General features: G+C 35.2%; 1 protein-coding gene and 1 pseudogene across 3 annotated transcripts in view; one reads left to right on the forward strand and one right to left on the reverse strand.

Moving 5' to 3' along the window:
* ATM (ATM serine/threonine kinase) overlaps positions 1-16343 on the forward strand; it is a 162209-nt gene that overhangs the window by 85432 nt on the left and 60434 nt on the right. For all 3 annotated transcript variants that reach the window (XM_045837996.1, XM_045838016.1, XM_045838005.1), the window contains 5 exons: positions 7033-7128; positions 9476-9647; positions 11390-11531; positions 13337-13513; positions 15326-15503. In XM_045837996.1, coding sequence (XP_045693952.1) covers positions 7033-7128; positions 9476-9647; positions 11390-11531; positions 13337-13513; positions 15326-15503 — 765 coding nt within the window. The remainder of the gene's footprint in view (positions 1-7032; positions 7129-9475; positions 9648-11389; positions 11532-13336; positions 13514-15325; positions 15504-16343) is intronic.
* On the reverse strand, positions 7-698 carry LOC123818109 (annotated as a pseudogene).

Below are 16343 nucleotides of genomic sequence, written 5' to 3' on the forward strand. Positions count from 1 at the left end.
GACCAGCTATGCAGCAGAAAGAGCAATTGCATTCAATCTCAATTTATCAGGGTCACATTCCATAAACTTGTTGCAAACTTCTGTGGCATCCTCTAATAATGTTTTATCACTAGTTTCACCATGGTTAATTGAAAATGGTTTCTGTCCATCTAATTCGTAGAGGTGCCCATCTACATGAACTAATGCAATAAAATGAAGATCTATTTTTTCATCTGTACTTGGTGCCTCAGCCTGACCTTCATGGGCACTGATCTCATGAGTAACTTGAATAGCATCATAGTTCTCCAGGTAACTGGCTTGTTCTTCAGGGCTTATCGACACAGACTCCTCCAGGAATCTTTCCAAGGTCGATCCACATTCAAAGTGCATCTCATTTTTATTGTTGGCAATAGCATGGATCAGTCCATTTGTTCCACAAGCGTTGCTGATCATTTGCTTCATGAAATACACTGATGATGTAACATCTTGTCCCTGAGATTTTATTTTTTTTCCTCTTCTGTTCTGAATGTTTCGTACTTTTCTGTAATGGGGAAGAGAAGTAACACTGCATATATTGGTCTTGGTACCATGCTAAGGAGTTCAGGATCCATTCCATGTACATCAACAAATTTCCAGTTAGGATGTAGACCTAATTGTTTAAGAAACTGGTTGGCGACCTCTTGATTGGCCTCCAGTGGCATTTGGCATTGATGCTCCATGGCAGCTCTGCCCCACCACCCTCCAGCTCTGACAGCTGACTCGGTCGTAGTCCAGCCACTTCCACCTCCGTGCACTCTCAGAATGATTTTTTTAAACCCACATATGATTATGTTATTCTATTGCTTAAAGGGGTTAACTTTCTACTGACTAAAAGTAATGGGTATTCTTTAGAGCCAGGCATGCAAGGCTATTGCTGCCACTTCTTACTTATTTTTTATTGTTTATTCTTTTCAGCCATATTTAAATAAAAGAAATTTGTCTCATTTTAAATATCATTCAAGTATGTGTATTAATATGTGTGTGTGTGTGTGTGTGTGTGTGTGTGTGTGTGTGTGTGTGTTTATTTTTTAAATATCACCTGAGGACATGCTTAGAGTGGAAGGAGGGAGAAAAACAGGGAGAGAAGCATCGATGAGACAGAAACATTGATCAGTCACTTCTTACACACACCCCTAGGGGGACTGAATCTGTAACCCAGGCATGTGCCACATCCAAGAATGGGACTTGCGACCTCTGGTTTATAGAAGGATGCTCCAGCCAACTGAGCTACACCAGCCAGAGCTATGTGTGTGTTTATATACATACATATGTACACATGTTCTAGCTTTGTTTTACTTAGGAAAACATTTTTATGTTAATTTGAGTTTTGGTTATTATACTATTGTATTTGGGAGAAACTTTTTCTACTCATGTTTTGATTTTTATCTTCCTGTACCCATTAATTTCATATTTCTGTTCTTATTCTGAGTAATTTTTAAACTAATTTTAGTTTTAACCTTCTGAATTATGAGTTCCTATTGCATTTGTTTTGAGATCTACCTATGTATGAAATGTGAACACTTCTACCTCATAGTATCATTTATTTGGGTATTTTATCATTCTAGATATGCCCCTATATAACCACTAGCTATTTGTAGCTACTTCAATTTGAATGAATTAAAACTTTATAAAATTTAAAATTTGATTTCATCATATTAGCACATGTCAAGTTCTCAGTAGTAACATGTAGCTAAATAGCTGTCATTGGACAGTGCAGATTACAGAATATTTCTATCATTGCAGAAAATTCTATTCAACAATGCTAGTCTAGACTGAATACTAGAGGTTAAAACCAGGAATGCTCCCGAGATTTCTTTTATCTTAATATTGAATGATTTTTGTGTTTCTGTTTTAATTTTGCTGAGGTATTAACTTTTCTGTACAACTTGCGACATTTTTCACTCTTTGTTTGCCAGATGTTCTGATTACTTTTACATGGATCTGTTTCATAGGGAAGTTCAAATACTGTTATTTTGTTTTACTTTTCAATATCTTATTAAATTTAATGGGGTGACATTGGTTCATAAAATTGGGTATGTTTCACGTGTACAGTTCTATAACACATCATGTGTACATTGCATGGTGTGTCCACCACCCAAAGTCAAATCTTCTGTCACTATAACTTAACCCATCTACCCTTCTCTATACCCCCAACGCCCTTTTCCTCTGGTAACTACAAGGCTATTGTCTGTGTCTATAAGTTTTTGTTTGTTTGTCTCGTTTGTTCATATTTTGCTTTCAGTTTTATATCCCACATATGAGTGAAATCATGTGGTTCTTCACTTTTTCTAACTTATATCACTTGGCATGATATTCTCAAGGTCCGTCCATGGCAGCATTTCATCTTTTCTTATGCCAGAGTTATATTCTATTGCATATCTGTACTACGTCTTTATTCAGTCATCTATTGAGGGACACTTTGGTTGTTTCCGTGTCTTGGTCACTGTGAAAATGCTGCAGTGAACATACACGTGCATGTATGCTTGAGAATAAATGTTTTCAAATTATTTGGGTAGAAGAGGGGTTGCTGGGTCATAAGGTAACTCTCCTCTTCATTTTTTGAGGAACTTCTATACTGTTTCCCATAGTTGCTGTACCAGTTTACATTCCCATGAAGAGTGAATGATGGTTCCTTTTTCTCCACAGCCTCTCTAACAATTGTTACTACTTGTCTTGTTGATAGTAGCCATTCTAACAGGTGTGAGGTTGTATCTCATTGTAGTTTTGATTGGCATTTCTCTTAGTACCTACTGAGGTTGAGCATCTTTTCATATATCTCTCGGTCATTTTGTATGTCTTTTTGGGAGAAGTGTCTGTTTAATTGGATTGTTTGGTTTTTGTTGTTGAGTTGGAATAGTTCTTTACATATTTTGGATATTAATCCCATGTCAGAGTTATTGTTTGCAGCTATCTTTGCCCATTTGGTTGGTTACCTTTTTGTTTTGTTGATGATTTCTTTTGCTGTGTGGAAGCTTTTAGTTTGATATAATCCCATTCATCTATTTTTTTCTTTTACTTCCCTTGCCTTTGGGGTAAAATTCTTAAAATCCTCTCTAAGACTAACATCAATAACTTTAGTTCCTTTGTGTGTTTCTTTTCCTGTAATTTGTTGTTTCAGGTCTTATATTTAGGTATTTGATTCATTTTGAGTTAATTTGTATGTATGGGGAGAAACAGTAGTCTAGATTCATTCTTTTGCATGTGGCTTTCTAATTTTTCCAGCCCCACTTATTGAAGAGGCTTTCTTTTCTACACTGTGTGTTTTTGGCTCCTTTGTTGAAAATTATTTGCCCATATACATGTCGGTTTATTTTTGGGCTCTCAGTTATGTTCCATTGGTCTCTGTGTCTGTTTTTCTGCCACCACAATGCTGTTTTGATTAATTGTTGCTTTGTATTATAGTATAGTGTGAGGCCAGGAAGTGTGATACCACTATCTTTGTTCTTTTTTCTCAGGATTGCATTAGCTATTCAGGGTCTTTTTGGGGTCTCTCCAAATCTGATGATGTTTTTTCTATTTCTTTAAAAAATGCTTTTGGGATTTTGATAGGGATTGCATTAAGTCTGTATATTGCTTTGGCTAATATGGCCTTTGTGACTATGTTTATTCTTCCAGTTTATGAACATGGAATATCTTTCAATTTTGTTATGTCTCCTTCAGTCTCTCTTAATGTCTTGTAGTTTTTTAGGGTATAGGTTCTTCACATCCTTTGTTAAGTTTATTCCTAGGCATTTTATCCTTTTTGTTGCAATTAGGAAAGGTTTTTTGTTTCCCTGAAATTTTGCTGATAGTATAAGCAAATGCAATGAATTTTTTCCCCCAACAAATCTAATGAAGGTCCAGTGGGACACACATTTAGGAAGATGCTCCAAATTTGGCTCTGAAGCTTCCTCCTGAGGGAGGCTAGTTCTCAGCTGCCCACTACATCTTGGGTAAAAGCCTAGGTATCTCTGCAAACTGCATTAAGCGGACAGCTTATCAGAGACAGGACAGAGCCCCTCAAGCTCACTCTTTGCTACCTGGGGGCTTGCCGGTCAGCTGGCGGCACTTTGTCTTGTTGATATGAGTGGTAGTCAGAGCTTTTTGGTGATGTCCTGGGCCTGTCAGAGATGTTTACTCTTGATTCTCTTGTGACTGTGTGCAACATGGATGCAGATGCCCTGAGAGAGGAGATCTACTGGGATAGAAGGGGTCCCCGGACATCCTGGGGAATGCTTGGCTGGCTTCTCCATAGATGCCATGTCCTCCTCATACTCAGCCCAGCCCCTTGCTCAGGTGGGCAGGCAGTCCAGGTTGTTGATAGTGATCACAGAACTATGCAGTTGGGATGGTCGCCCTGAATTGACTCTTGACTTTGCTGTCACCAGCAAAGGACGTTCGCCTTCTCCAGCACGTCCTGTCTTTCTGCTGGCCTCTGCAAGTGCTCCTGGTGGCCCTCCTCCCAGAGCTGCTTCTGCTCTGACTTGAGCCACTGCTTGATCTCGTCCTTGGCTGCCCTCTTCTGCTCCACCTTGCACTGTAGAAGACTGTCAGGTTCTTGCACAACTTTTCCTTGTGGGAGCTGAGCACAAGCTGCGGCCCTGTTGTCACCATCTTGCTAACTCTTGTTGTCACCCATAACCAGGAGGCCTGCCTGGGTTCCTACTCGCCCAAGCCAAGGGATGCAATGGATTCTCATACATTTATTTTGTATCTTGCAACTTTATTGTATTGGTTTATTGTTTCTAATAGTTTTTTGCTGGAGGCTTAGGGTTTTCTATATAAAGAATCATGTCATCTGCAAAAAGTGACAAGTATACTCTTTCATTCCCAATCTGGATGTCTTTTATTTCTTTCTCTTGCCTGATTGCCCTGGCTAGAACTTCTAAATAGTACTGTGTGGAATAATAGTGGTGAGAGTGGACATCCCTGTCTTGTTCCTGAGCTTAGAGGAAAATCTCGTTCTTTTTCACCATTTAATATAATATTATCTGAGGTTTTGTCATATATGGCCTTTATTATATTGAGGTACTTTTCTTTTGTACCCATTTTATTAAGTGTTTTTAATAATAAATGGATATTGTATCCTGTTAGGTGCTTTTTCTGGATCTATTGATATGATCATATAATTTTTATCCTTTATTTTGTTGATGTGGTGTACACATTGATTTACTTGCAGTTGTTGAACCATCGTTGTGCCCCTGGAATAAACCTCACTTTATCAGTGATGTATTATCTTTTTAATGTATTGTTGTATTTGATTTGCTGTTGTTTTGTTTAGGATTTTTGCATCTGTATTCATCAGATGTACTTGTCCATAGTTTTCTTTTTTGTGTATTACCCTTACCAGGTTTTGGTAATAGGGTTATGTTGGTCTCATAAAATATGTTAGGAGCCCTGGCTGGTATAGCTCAGTGGATTGAGCGTGGGCTGCGAACCAAAGGGTTGCTGGTTCAATTTTAGGTCAGGGCACATACTTGGGTTGCGGGCCAGGTCCCTGGTGGGGGCCATGTGAGAGGTAACCACACATTGATGTTTCATTCCCTCCCTTTCTCTTCCCCATCCCCTCTGTCTAAAAATAAATAAATAAAATCTTAAAAAAATATATTAGGAATCTTCTTCAGATTTTTGTAAGAGTTTGAGAAGGCTATGTTTTCAGTCATCTTTGAATGTTTGGTAGAATCCAATAGTGAAGCCCTATGGTCCTAGACTTTTAACTTTTGTGGCAGTTTTTGATGGTTTCAATTTCCTCACTGCCGATTGGTCTGTTTAGATGTTCCATTTCTTAATGATTCAGTCTAGGAAGGTTATATATTTTTTGGAACTTACCAACTTATTCTAGGTTACTGAATGTGGTGTCATACAGCCTTTCATAATATTCTTGTATGATCCTTTGTATTTCTGTAGTTTCTGTGGTAACTTCTGTTTCATTTCTGATTTTGTTTGAGTCTTTTTTCTTTTCTTCCTTACTGAGTATAGCCAGAGGTTTGTCAATTTTATCGATCTCTTCAAAGAACCAGCTCTTTGTTGCATTATTTTTTTGGATAGTTTATTTATTTTATTTTTAGACAGGGGAGAAAGAGAAGGAGAGAAACATCAATGTGTTGTTGCATCTTGAGCATCCTTTATTGGGGACCTGGCCTGCAACCCAGGCATGGGCCCTGGTTGAGAATTGAAGCAGCGACCCTTTGGTTCATAGGCTGGCACTCAGTCCACTGAGGAACACCAGCCAGGGCTCTTGTGTTAATTTTTTTTGTATGGTCTTTTTGCTTTCTATTTCATTTAATTCTGCTCTAATTTTTATTTTTATTTTTTTATTTTTTTCCATCCTCACCTGAGGGTAGTCCTATTGATTATAGAGAGAGAGTAAGGGGGAGAAAGAGAGAGAAACATTGATGTGGGGAGAAACATTTACAGGTTACTGGGGATTAAACCTGCAAGCTAGGTATTTGCCCTGATCTGGATTCGAATCCATAACCCTTTGGTGTACAGAACGACACTCCATCGAACTGAGAAACCTGGATAGGGCTGCTCTAATTTTTACCATTTCTTTTGCTGATTTTAGCTTCTTTTGTTCTTCTGTTTCTAGTTCTAAGACGCACTGTTACGTGTTTACTTGGGATTTTTCTTGTTTCATATGATAAGGCTTGTAATGGTGTCAACTCCCCACTTTTTTTTTATTACCGCTTTTGTTGCATCTCATGAATTTTGTGTTGTCATTCTCATTTGTTTTTATATATCTTTTGATCTCACTTTTTATTTCTTTTTTTAACCCAGTTGTTATTTAGTCGCTTGTTTAATCTCCACATACTTGTGTTTTGTTCTACTGCCTTTTGCAGTTGACTTTTAATTTCAAAGCATTGTGGTCAGAGAATATGCTTGGTATCACTTAATATTTTTGAAGTTCTCGTGATATAAAACCTTCTGAAAAAACTTTATAAAAAGTTTTCTACACAGATAATTTTAATATGTAAGTATATCGTAAAGAAAAGTGTTGTCTCCGTTATAGTTTAATTTTTTCAAAACTGCTCCTAGATAACCCACAAGATGGCATAATGGTGAAGCTAGTTGTCAACTTGTTGCAATTATCCAAGACGGCATTAAACCACACTGGCGAAAGAGAAGTTTTAGGTAAACTATTTGGCTGAATGACTATGAGCTATGAGGTTGTTTTTTTTTTGTTTGTTTCAGTGGTCATTTCATAATATTTTTAAAACTAGTAAGTTTGTCATTTGGGATAATGGGGAAATTTGAGATGCTAGCTCAGTAGTATTTCTGTTTGGTTCCAGTATCCCTAAGCCTCCTTCCTTTCATATTTTTCTTTCTTAGACATTTATATGTATTAAATGTAAACATATATTAATGTCTAAGAAAGAAAATATATATTCATATGTTTATATTTATTAATATTAACAATTACATACTTGTTAATATATAATATATATTGTTTTATACATTATGTAATTATAGCTATATAAATTTATATGTGATGTATGATTATATTTTTATATATAATAGTTTTATATGACATATTTTATATACAATATGTATTTTGTATATTATATAATATATAATTTATATATTATATGTGGTGTGTAATATAATATAATTATATGTCTTATAAAGACAAAATATATAGCATATTGTGTATTATTATATATAATGATATATGTTATTATATATATTTGTATATTAAATACATATTTAATATATATAAAATTTAGTCATTTATACATGTCCACAACTGTCAATTGAAAATGCCTTGTAAATAATTTAGGAAAGTGAGATAGACCTGTTTGTAGCAAAGTGTCAAATAAATTGACATTTTATATGTATTCTGAATGATTGGTATTTAACTTTTTTATATAAAAAATAAAAATGAGGGCTTGGACTGCTCAATTAAAGTCAAATATTAAAACTGTATTCAAGTTCTTTACTATCACCATTTGGGAGTAACCTAATGTAAGATAAACAGTATCTTGCCAAGTGTATGTGTTTAGGTGTGATGTTCATGGGAGGGAAAAATGACTTTAAAATCAGGTTGAAGTTGTCATGACTGCATGCTTCAAATAAGAAAGGTGGGAAGAATAAGAGCTGCTTTACAGATCTTATTATCTTTCAATGAAGTCTTTCTTAACTTCTCATTGAGAGTCTGACATTTAGAGTACTTAACTTTTTTGTAAATTTTTTTACTGAAATACATTTTATATCAGGTAAGTGTACAGATCGTTAGTTCATAACTTGAAGACTTTCCACCAGCAGAACACACCTATGCATGTCACACCCAGACCAAGAAACAGAACCTATCAGCATCCTAGAAGTTCTCTTTAACCAAGAAATTTACCCCTTTGTCCATAGTAGCACTGGTTTTGGGGACAAACAACATTTGCCACAATAACCCTAAGTGGCTTTCCTGTGTAGCACAAAATCTTTGTACCCACGCCTAACATCACACTTAGTGATAGAAGATTGAAAGTTTTCTCCCTCGAATCAGAATTGAGAAAAGGTTACCCACTTTTACCACTGCTATTCAACATTATATCTGAAGTTTTAGCCAGAGCATTTGGACAAGAAAAGAGATAAAAATTACTCAAATTGGAAAGGAAGAAGTAAAATAATCTCTATTTACAGTATGTGTATGTGCGTGTGTGTGTGTGTGTATAAAATCCAACATACTCTACCAGAAAGCTACTATGAGCAAATAAATGAATGTAGCGAAGGTGCAGGATAGAAGATCAACACGCAAAATTCAGTAGTGATTCTGTACATCAGCAGTGAACAGTCTAGAAAGGAAATTTTACTTCATTTACAATTTAATTTTTAATAGCATCTAAGAATTAAATACTTGCAGGTCAATTTAATCAAGAAGGTAAAAGACTTGTACACATTTTGTTTGTTAGAAGTGAGTCACAAAGGACAGTCCACACTAGAGAAGAATTAGGCATCACCTTTTGAAAGGAGGACTATTAAACATTTGTGAACATATTTTAATAAATTCCACCAATACTAGGAAAGAGCATGAGGGAATCCTCTGGCATGCTGAAATGTTCTTTCTTTGTATGGGTAGTGATAACACAGATAGGAAGAAATATTAAGTGGTGTGCATGCTCACATTTGTGTATATTTTCACTGAACTGAGTGTGGTCCTTATGTATATTATACTTTAAAAATGTGTGAGTTTTAAAGTCTGTTGATACTCTCATATAGCAGTTATGTTTAAATTTTCATTTTTAATATCTATCTTCTGTTACTATTTAATCTAGCCCTTGAATATAATTTTATACGGAAAATATTGCCCATATGGATGGTATGTAAAGGGGATGATACAATATTTTGTAGCTTGTTTAATTTATTAAAAATGTTTGAGAAACAACTCTTCAAGGATGATAAAATGGCATTATACTTTGGAAATTAGGAAATTTCTGTCATATGTATGCTCTCTTAACTATAACTACTGAAATGTAATTTCTACACGTAGAGGCTGTTGGAAGCTGCTTGGGAGAAGTGGGTCCTGTAGATTTCTCTATGATAGCTATACAACATAGTAAAGATACATCTTATACCAAAGCCCTTGAGTTATTTGAAACTAAAGAACTTCAGTGGACTCTCACACTGCTGACCTACCTGAATAATACACTGGTGGAAGATTGGTGAGTACTTAATGGTAGTTAATTTCTGGTAACATTTACTTAATCTGACATTCAAGGAGAATGATATTGTACATAAATTAATGTTTCCAATACCTTTAAAACTTTCTCTTTTAAGTTGCCATACTTTGCTTTCAGTCTCAAGTATTTTAATGAAAATAGTTATATTTTTATAGTGCACGAAATTACTGAAACCCTACTATGTACTAGGCATTTGATATAGTATATAGCATTTGATAAATATACTAGACAAGGTTCATGTGAGATTCCAGTGAAAGTAGACTAGACAAATAGATAATAAAAAATTGCCAGATGGTTCTACATAGAACATTAAGTATGGGAATTCAAAGTAGGATATTTGGGGCATTTGTCACAATCAAATGTTCTACTCTTCTCAGCTAGACTATTTTGATTCCTTTAAAATAAATTGTAGAGCAGAAATTTCACAACTTAAAACTTAAGCTAATCAGAGTTATCTTTTACCCATTTATTGTTTGCAAAACAAAATTGTAACAGCTATTATATAACAGTTTCACCTTGGTGGTTATAAAAAATTATGTTTGCTTTCTTTGCCCCTTTTTTATTTATGTTATTTATTTATTTATTTACTTACTTACTTATTATATATTTGAGCACCTGATCAACTTTTTTTCTGGTGTGGGTTCAAAGAATTTTTGCCCACTGCTGGGCATCTGAGGTCAGTAGGTGTTTTACATCTGTTTCCTTCCAAACCCTCCCTCCCATTTCTTGGGGAATAAATGATTGGCAGTAATGTCTACCTTCCATGTTTTCATTGTTGATTTAATGGACGTGTATCCATTTTGTTGCTGTTACAATAAAAAGCCTGGAATTTTTCCCCACATTTTATAATAACAATTTTCAAATCAACAGCAAAACTTGAAAGAATGTTATAGTAATACCCATATACTTAACACCTATATTCTACCTAGGATGGAATCAGGGTATGTTTCTAACATAGAGCCAGCAGGACTTAGTGATTACTGGATATGGAGGAGTAGGGAAATAGGCAGGGAGGATGAATCCAAGTTTAAGATTTATGTTTCTGTGTAATAGTTTCTGGGCCTTTGCTTGATAGCTCATCATCATTTACAGTTATCAGGCTTTTTGGCCTTTTTTTGTCAAACAATATATTTCAATGCTCTCATATTGCAGCCACTCTTTTCCTTTTTTTTTTTTTTTTTTTGCAAAAGAGAAGGCCCTTCACTGTTTCAGTAGAGGTTTTAGATGCCTCACATCAGATCCTTGGGTAGCTTCTGATCACAATAAGTGTGCACTTACTGTGTGTTTAAAATTGTTGTAGATAATAATTCTGTCATCTGGAGTGAAACATCAGTCTGCATTACCCCTGATTATTTGTGTTTCTTGAAGAAAATATAATCAAATATTATTTTCTTAGGTGAATTATTATTCTCTCATTCTTACTACTCATTTTTATTAGTCAGTGTTATTTTACTTATTTTTATGAGTTCTTTTAATTTTCAGTAGTCATAAACTTTATTGAAGGGAATCGCTATTGATGAGCAACTCAGGTTTACTGAAGAATATTAAAAATCCTTTGATAATTTTTGGCTGTGATATAGAATTTTATTGATGTAAAATTTCCTAATATAACATTTTCTTAATGATATACATTTTCTATTTTAATTTCTCATTGGAGATTATTTAATATTTATCAATAATAGTTGATATACTTTATAAGGTTTTGGATTATATCTGTCTTTCAGTGTCAGAGTGAGATCAGCTGCTGTTAACTGTTTGAAAAACATTTTAGCCACGAAGACTGGTCATACTTTCTGGGAGATTTACAAGATGACAACTGATCCCATGCTGATCTATCTACAGTCTTTTAGAACATCAAAGAAAAAGGTCTCTTAAATAATAAATGATTATTGAATATTCACTATTCTAGAACAGTTCTTTTGGCTGTGGGATAGAAATATCAAGTTACTGAAATAGTGTTATACTAACATTTAACCTTTTTTAGAAGTGTACTTCCTGAATCCAAGGGATTTCTGTTTCTAATTATGGTTGTGTGGTAAAGCTGGGAGACATAGTTAGCCTAGAGAAGTGATGATTGATTTGGGGAAAGGAGGAGTTCTTACTATAGGCCTTTTTTCTCATGAGTAAGAAACCCTGACTCTGATCCTGTAAAAGCTATTGCTCTGGAGTATGGTTATTAGATATCAAAATCAACAAGCAAGTATTTATTTCCATAGCAAGTTAAAATATTATAACCCCCTTCTAGTGAAATATAAGATGACTTTTTTCTATGTTATCATAACAAGATTCTACCAAAGTACTCTCTGAAGGATATTTAATACCTCTTGCTTTTCCTTTAGTATAAACATTCCTGTTTGTTTTTAAGTATATTTTATTGATTATGCTATTACAGTTGTCCCAACTTTTTCTCCCCTTTATCCCCCCTCCACCCTGCACCTCTCTCGCATCCCCCCCCCCGCCCACACTCCCTTAGTTCATGTCCATGGATCATACATATAAGTTCTTTGGCTTCTCTATTTCCTGTACTATTCTTAACCTCCCCCTGTCTATTTTGTACCTACCATTTATGCTTCTTATTCCCTGTACTTTTCCCTCCATTCTCCCCCCTCACCCTCCCTGCCGATAACCCTCCATGTGATCTCCATTTCTGTGATTCTCTTCCTGTTCTAGTTGTTTGCTTAGTTTGTTTTTGTTTTTCTAGGTTCAGTTGTTGATAGTTGTGTGTGTGTTGTCATTTTACTGTTCATAGTTTTGATCTTCTTTTTCTTAGGTAAGTTCCTTTAACATTTCATATAATAAGGGCTTGGTGATGGTGAGCTCCTTTAGCTTTACTTTGCCTGTGATGCATTTTATCTGTCCGTCCATTCTAAATGATAGCTTTGCTGGGTAGAGTAATCTTGGATATAGATCCCCACTTTTCATCACTTTGAATACTTCTCTTTTTAATGTCTGGTTTTGGTGTCTTGGTTTTGCTGGCCTCATAAATTAGATGGAAAAGATTCCTCCTTCTTCTGTTTTCTGAAAGACTTACAAAAGGATATAACTCAGGAACAGCCAGATGGAAGAGATGCATAGGATGAGGCATGGAGTTTTCGTGCCCTGTCCAGGCACCAGCGCTCTCTAAACATTTCTCTTTAATATTTTCTTTTCATAAAGTGCCTGAGAAATGTACAACTGAGTTTTCACCAATTTAATTTCAGGGTATATACCCATCATCGAAATAGTACTTTTAATGTATCATAAATATAATTTTGGTCTTATTAAAATTAGTGCTAATGTAAACTATTAATAAAAGAACTCATGTAACCTGTAAAACACTATAATTGTAACATTTTAGAATCTTATTTCATCTTGAACTCAATTCTGTGTAATAGATTTGGGCTGGTTTTGTACTTAAGATAGATGAGGCAGAGAGTTTGTGATCTGTATAATTTACTGGTAGTGAGCTAAGAGTAGAGCTCATTCTCTGCTGTCTAGACCAGTGATTTTTAACCAGCCAGTCTGCCTGTCATGTAAACATAAATGTATTTTAAAATTTAAAGGTAACCCTGGTCTCCAGACTTAAACTGTATATAGTTTTATTGGAAAATAGATTTGTTTATGTTTGGGTGTTGAAAGGTAAAATGTATTTCTGATTACCTTATTTATATTTCTGATCACTTCATTTTCAGTTTTTAGAAGTTCCTAGACTTGGTAGAGAAAGCCCTTTGGAGCACTTGGATGACACTAGCCTGTGGATTCCTCAAAGTGAAAACCATGACATTTGGATAAAGACACTGACTTGTGCTTTTTTGGATAGTGGAGGCACAAAAAGTGAAATTCTTCAATTACTAAAACCAATGTGTGAGGTAAAAAGGATTACTTGGTCTTGCCTAATCCCTTTCTATCTTTGCTTTTTTTCACTTGGTTTTTCTCTTAATAGTTTTCTTTGCTTGTCCCATTTCATTTGGTTCCTGTGTACATGTTTGCAGCCTATCACATCTGCAAAAAGAGGGCTGTGGTACAGGTTGTCTTCCTCGTGCAACATCACTACACTCAGCTGGTATGAATTCTTCCAACAGGACATCTTTATGTAGCCACTACTTTATGCATCATGTTTCAGCTGTGAGGTCTTTATATACTGGATGAATTCTAAGGGGTACATCAAGCAAATAAAATTCTGGTGACTATAAATATTTACATTAAGCAGACGTCTTTCTTTTTTGTTTGTTTACACCTTTTTATGAGGTCATTGTCATTTACTTTCCCTGATACACTTTCTTCAATGAGAAAAGGAAATGGTGTGGCAATTAGTATTGCTTTTTTATTTTTGAAAGTATATAACAGTTTATTTCAATAGAGAATAAAGGTACATACCAAATTAAACAGTTATGCTACATGCTTTTATCAAATACGTCATCCTAAACAGCACTATGATGGTGCTCTAAGACTTTAAAATCGACTTAATTTATAGTACTGCCAAGATGATTCACCAGATATATGAAAATAACATATCTGAGAAGGTCAAGCATTCACCAATTACAGATAGAGAAGTGAGTATGTCAGTAAGGCGCACTCACTGGGAGACGTTACAACGCAGTCTTCGGTTCTCACAGAGAAAGTGTTGACAGTGACTATGTCATTGCACTCTCCGCAGCGCCACTCTGCACTCTACTGGGTCTGCGGAATAAGACCCAGGACATGCCCACAGCTCATTCCTCATGGGTCAGCACACCTAGGGTGTTTATAGAATTCTGGCTTTGGGCCGGAGGACAGAATGTTCCAAATACACATTTGTGTCCACCTGGGTTCCTAGTTCTTTAAATTCTCTGTTACCAAAACAGGCTCTTTGCCTTGTCTTTAGTTTAACAAGGAAATTGATCATCTATAGCATATCTTGTGTGTGAGGCATGTGATGAATATATGAAGGTGGTTTTTTGGCAGAAATAAGGCCGAGTACTGTTTTAATGTACCAGGCATATTAAAGCATTTTTTTAATACTTGGGAACATACCACAAATAAGTACTCAAATTGTAGACCCAGTAATTGGGGATTTTTAAAAATAAACATTTTAAAATAGCTGTTGTAACTCATCACTGGGTGTAGCAAATGTGCAAAAATCAAATTTTCAACATTTTTCTTAAATGTTAATCTCTATTTTTTCATATATCAAATGTGAGAATTTCTGTTATAGTAACACTTTGTAACTTTAGCATTTTATTTACAGCAGTGACATAATTTCATTTGTAAGCAATATTCTGTTTCATTTTGTGAAAATGGCCTAGACTGGAAATAAGCAATTAGCATTGTAGCTAACCACATATGTTTTATATAGATATTCCAGGTATGTTTGAATTTTTTCTTAAAAAATCACTGGTATGCAGGAACAAATAAAAAAGGACACATGGACAAAAACAAGGATGGGGTGGAAACAGGAGGGAGGTGGGGAGGGCTGTGGGGGTAGGCTGGGATGGGAGTAAAAGTCAGAAAAGTACTTGAACAACAATTAAAATTTTAAAAAATCACTCTGGTACGCATGTTTTTTGTACATTTTTAGCAGTATATTGAATTTAGTGGCATATTCACCTATCAATTTTTTAAAAGCTTATGTAACAGTAACACAGAATAAAGTTTTGAATTTTTTTTTTTACTTAAACTATTGGTGTGTTTGTGTATTCCAGGTGAAAGCTGATTTTTGTCAGACTGTACTTCCATACTTGATCCATGATATTTTATTAGAAGATACAAATGCATCGTGGAGAAATTTGCTTTCTACACACATTCAGGGATTTTTCACTAATTGTTTCAGATATTCTTCACAAACGAACAGATCCACAACCCCTACCAGTTTGGATTCAGGTATTCTGTTAAAATTTGCACATTTATCCTGTTAACATCTCAGTTCTAGAAACATAGATTTGTTTGTATCTTATCAAGATACCTCGTGGGCTTAATTTCATAATCTCTAAACATCTATTTCTTCATCTATAGAATGGAGGTAAAAATTGTAGCAAGTTTTCAATGAGATAATAGATATAAAGCACCTACAATAATACTTGATGGATAGTGTTCCCTCAGTAAATTTTGGTTATTAATAATGGAGCAACACTGAGCATTCAGTATGTGTCAAGCACTGTGCTTGGCACTGGCAACACAAGTGTGAACAAAGCACACTCTGCAGTCTAGCAAAGGAAAAGAAGACACATTTGCAGCTGACTATTACAGGTGCTGTGTTGGAGATATGATGGAATTTTCATATTAAAGCTCTCCCTGACTCATTTATTAAAAGCAGCTTTTTTGTTACAAAATCATTTATTGTGGAATGTATAGAAAAAATAATGTAATTAACAAAATTAGCCATGGCTTTATTACCTACAGTAATGACAGTTAGCCTTTGATATGTATTTTTCCAGTTTTTTAAAATATATTTTATTGATTATGCTATTACAGTTGTCCCATTTCCTCCCTTCACTCTCCTCCCCCCTGCACACTCCCTCCCACCCATATTCCCCCCTTTAGTTCATGTCCATGTGTCATAAGTTCTTTAGCTTCTACATTTCCCATACTATTCTTGCCCTCACCCTGTCTATTTTCTCCCTACTGTCTGTGCTACTTATTCTCTGTACCTTTTCCCTGTCTCTCCCCCTCCCGCTCCCATGCTGATAACCCTCCATGTAGTTTTTCTGTGGTTCTGTTCTT

Source organism: Phyllostomus hastatus, unplaced genomic scaffold, assembly GCF_019186645.2.
Source record: "Phyllostomus hastatus isolate PE091 unplaced genomic scaffold, TTU_PhHast_1.1 phas_contig_113, whole genome shotgun sequence".
NCBI lineage: Eukaryota > Metazoa > Chordata > Mammalia > Chiroptera > Phyllostomidae > Phyllostomus > Phyllostomus hastatus.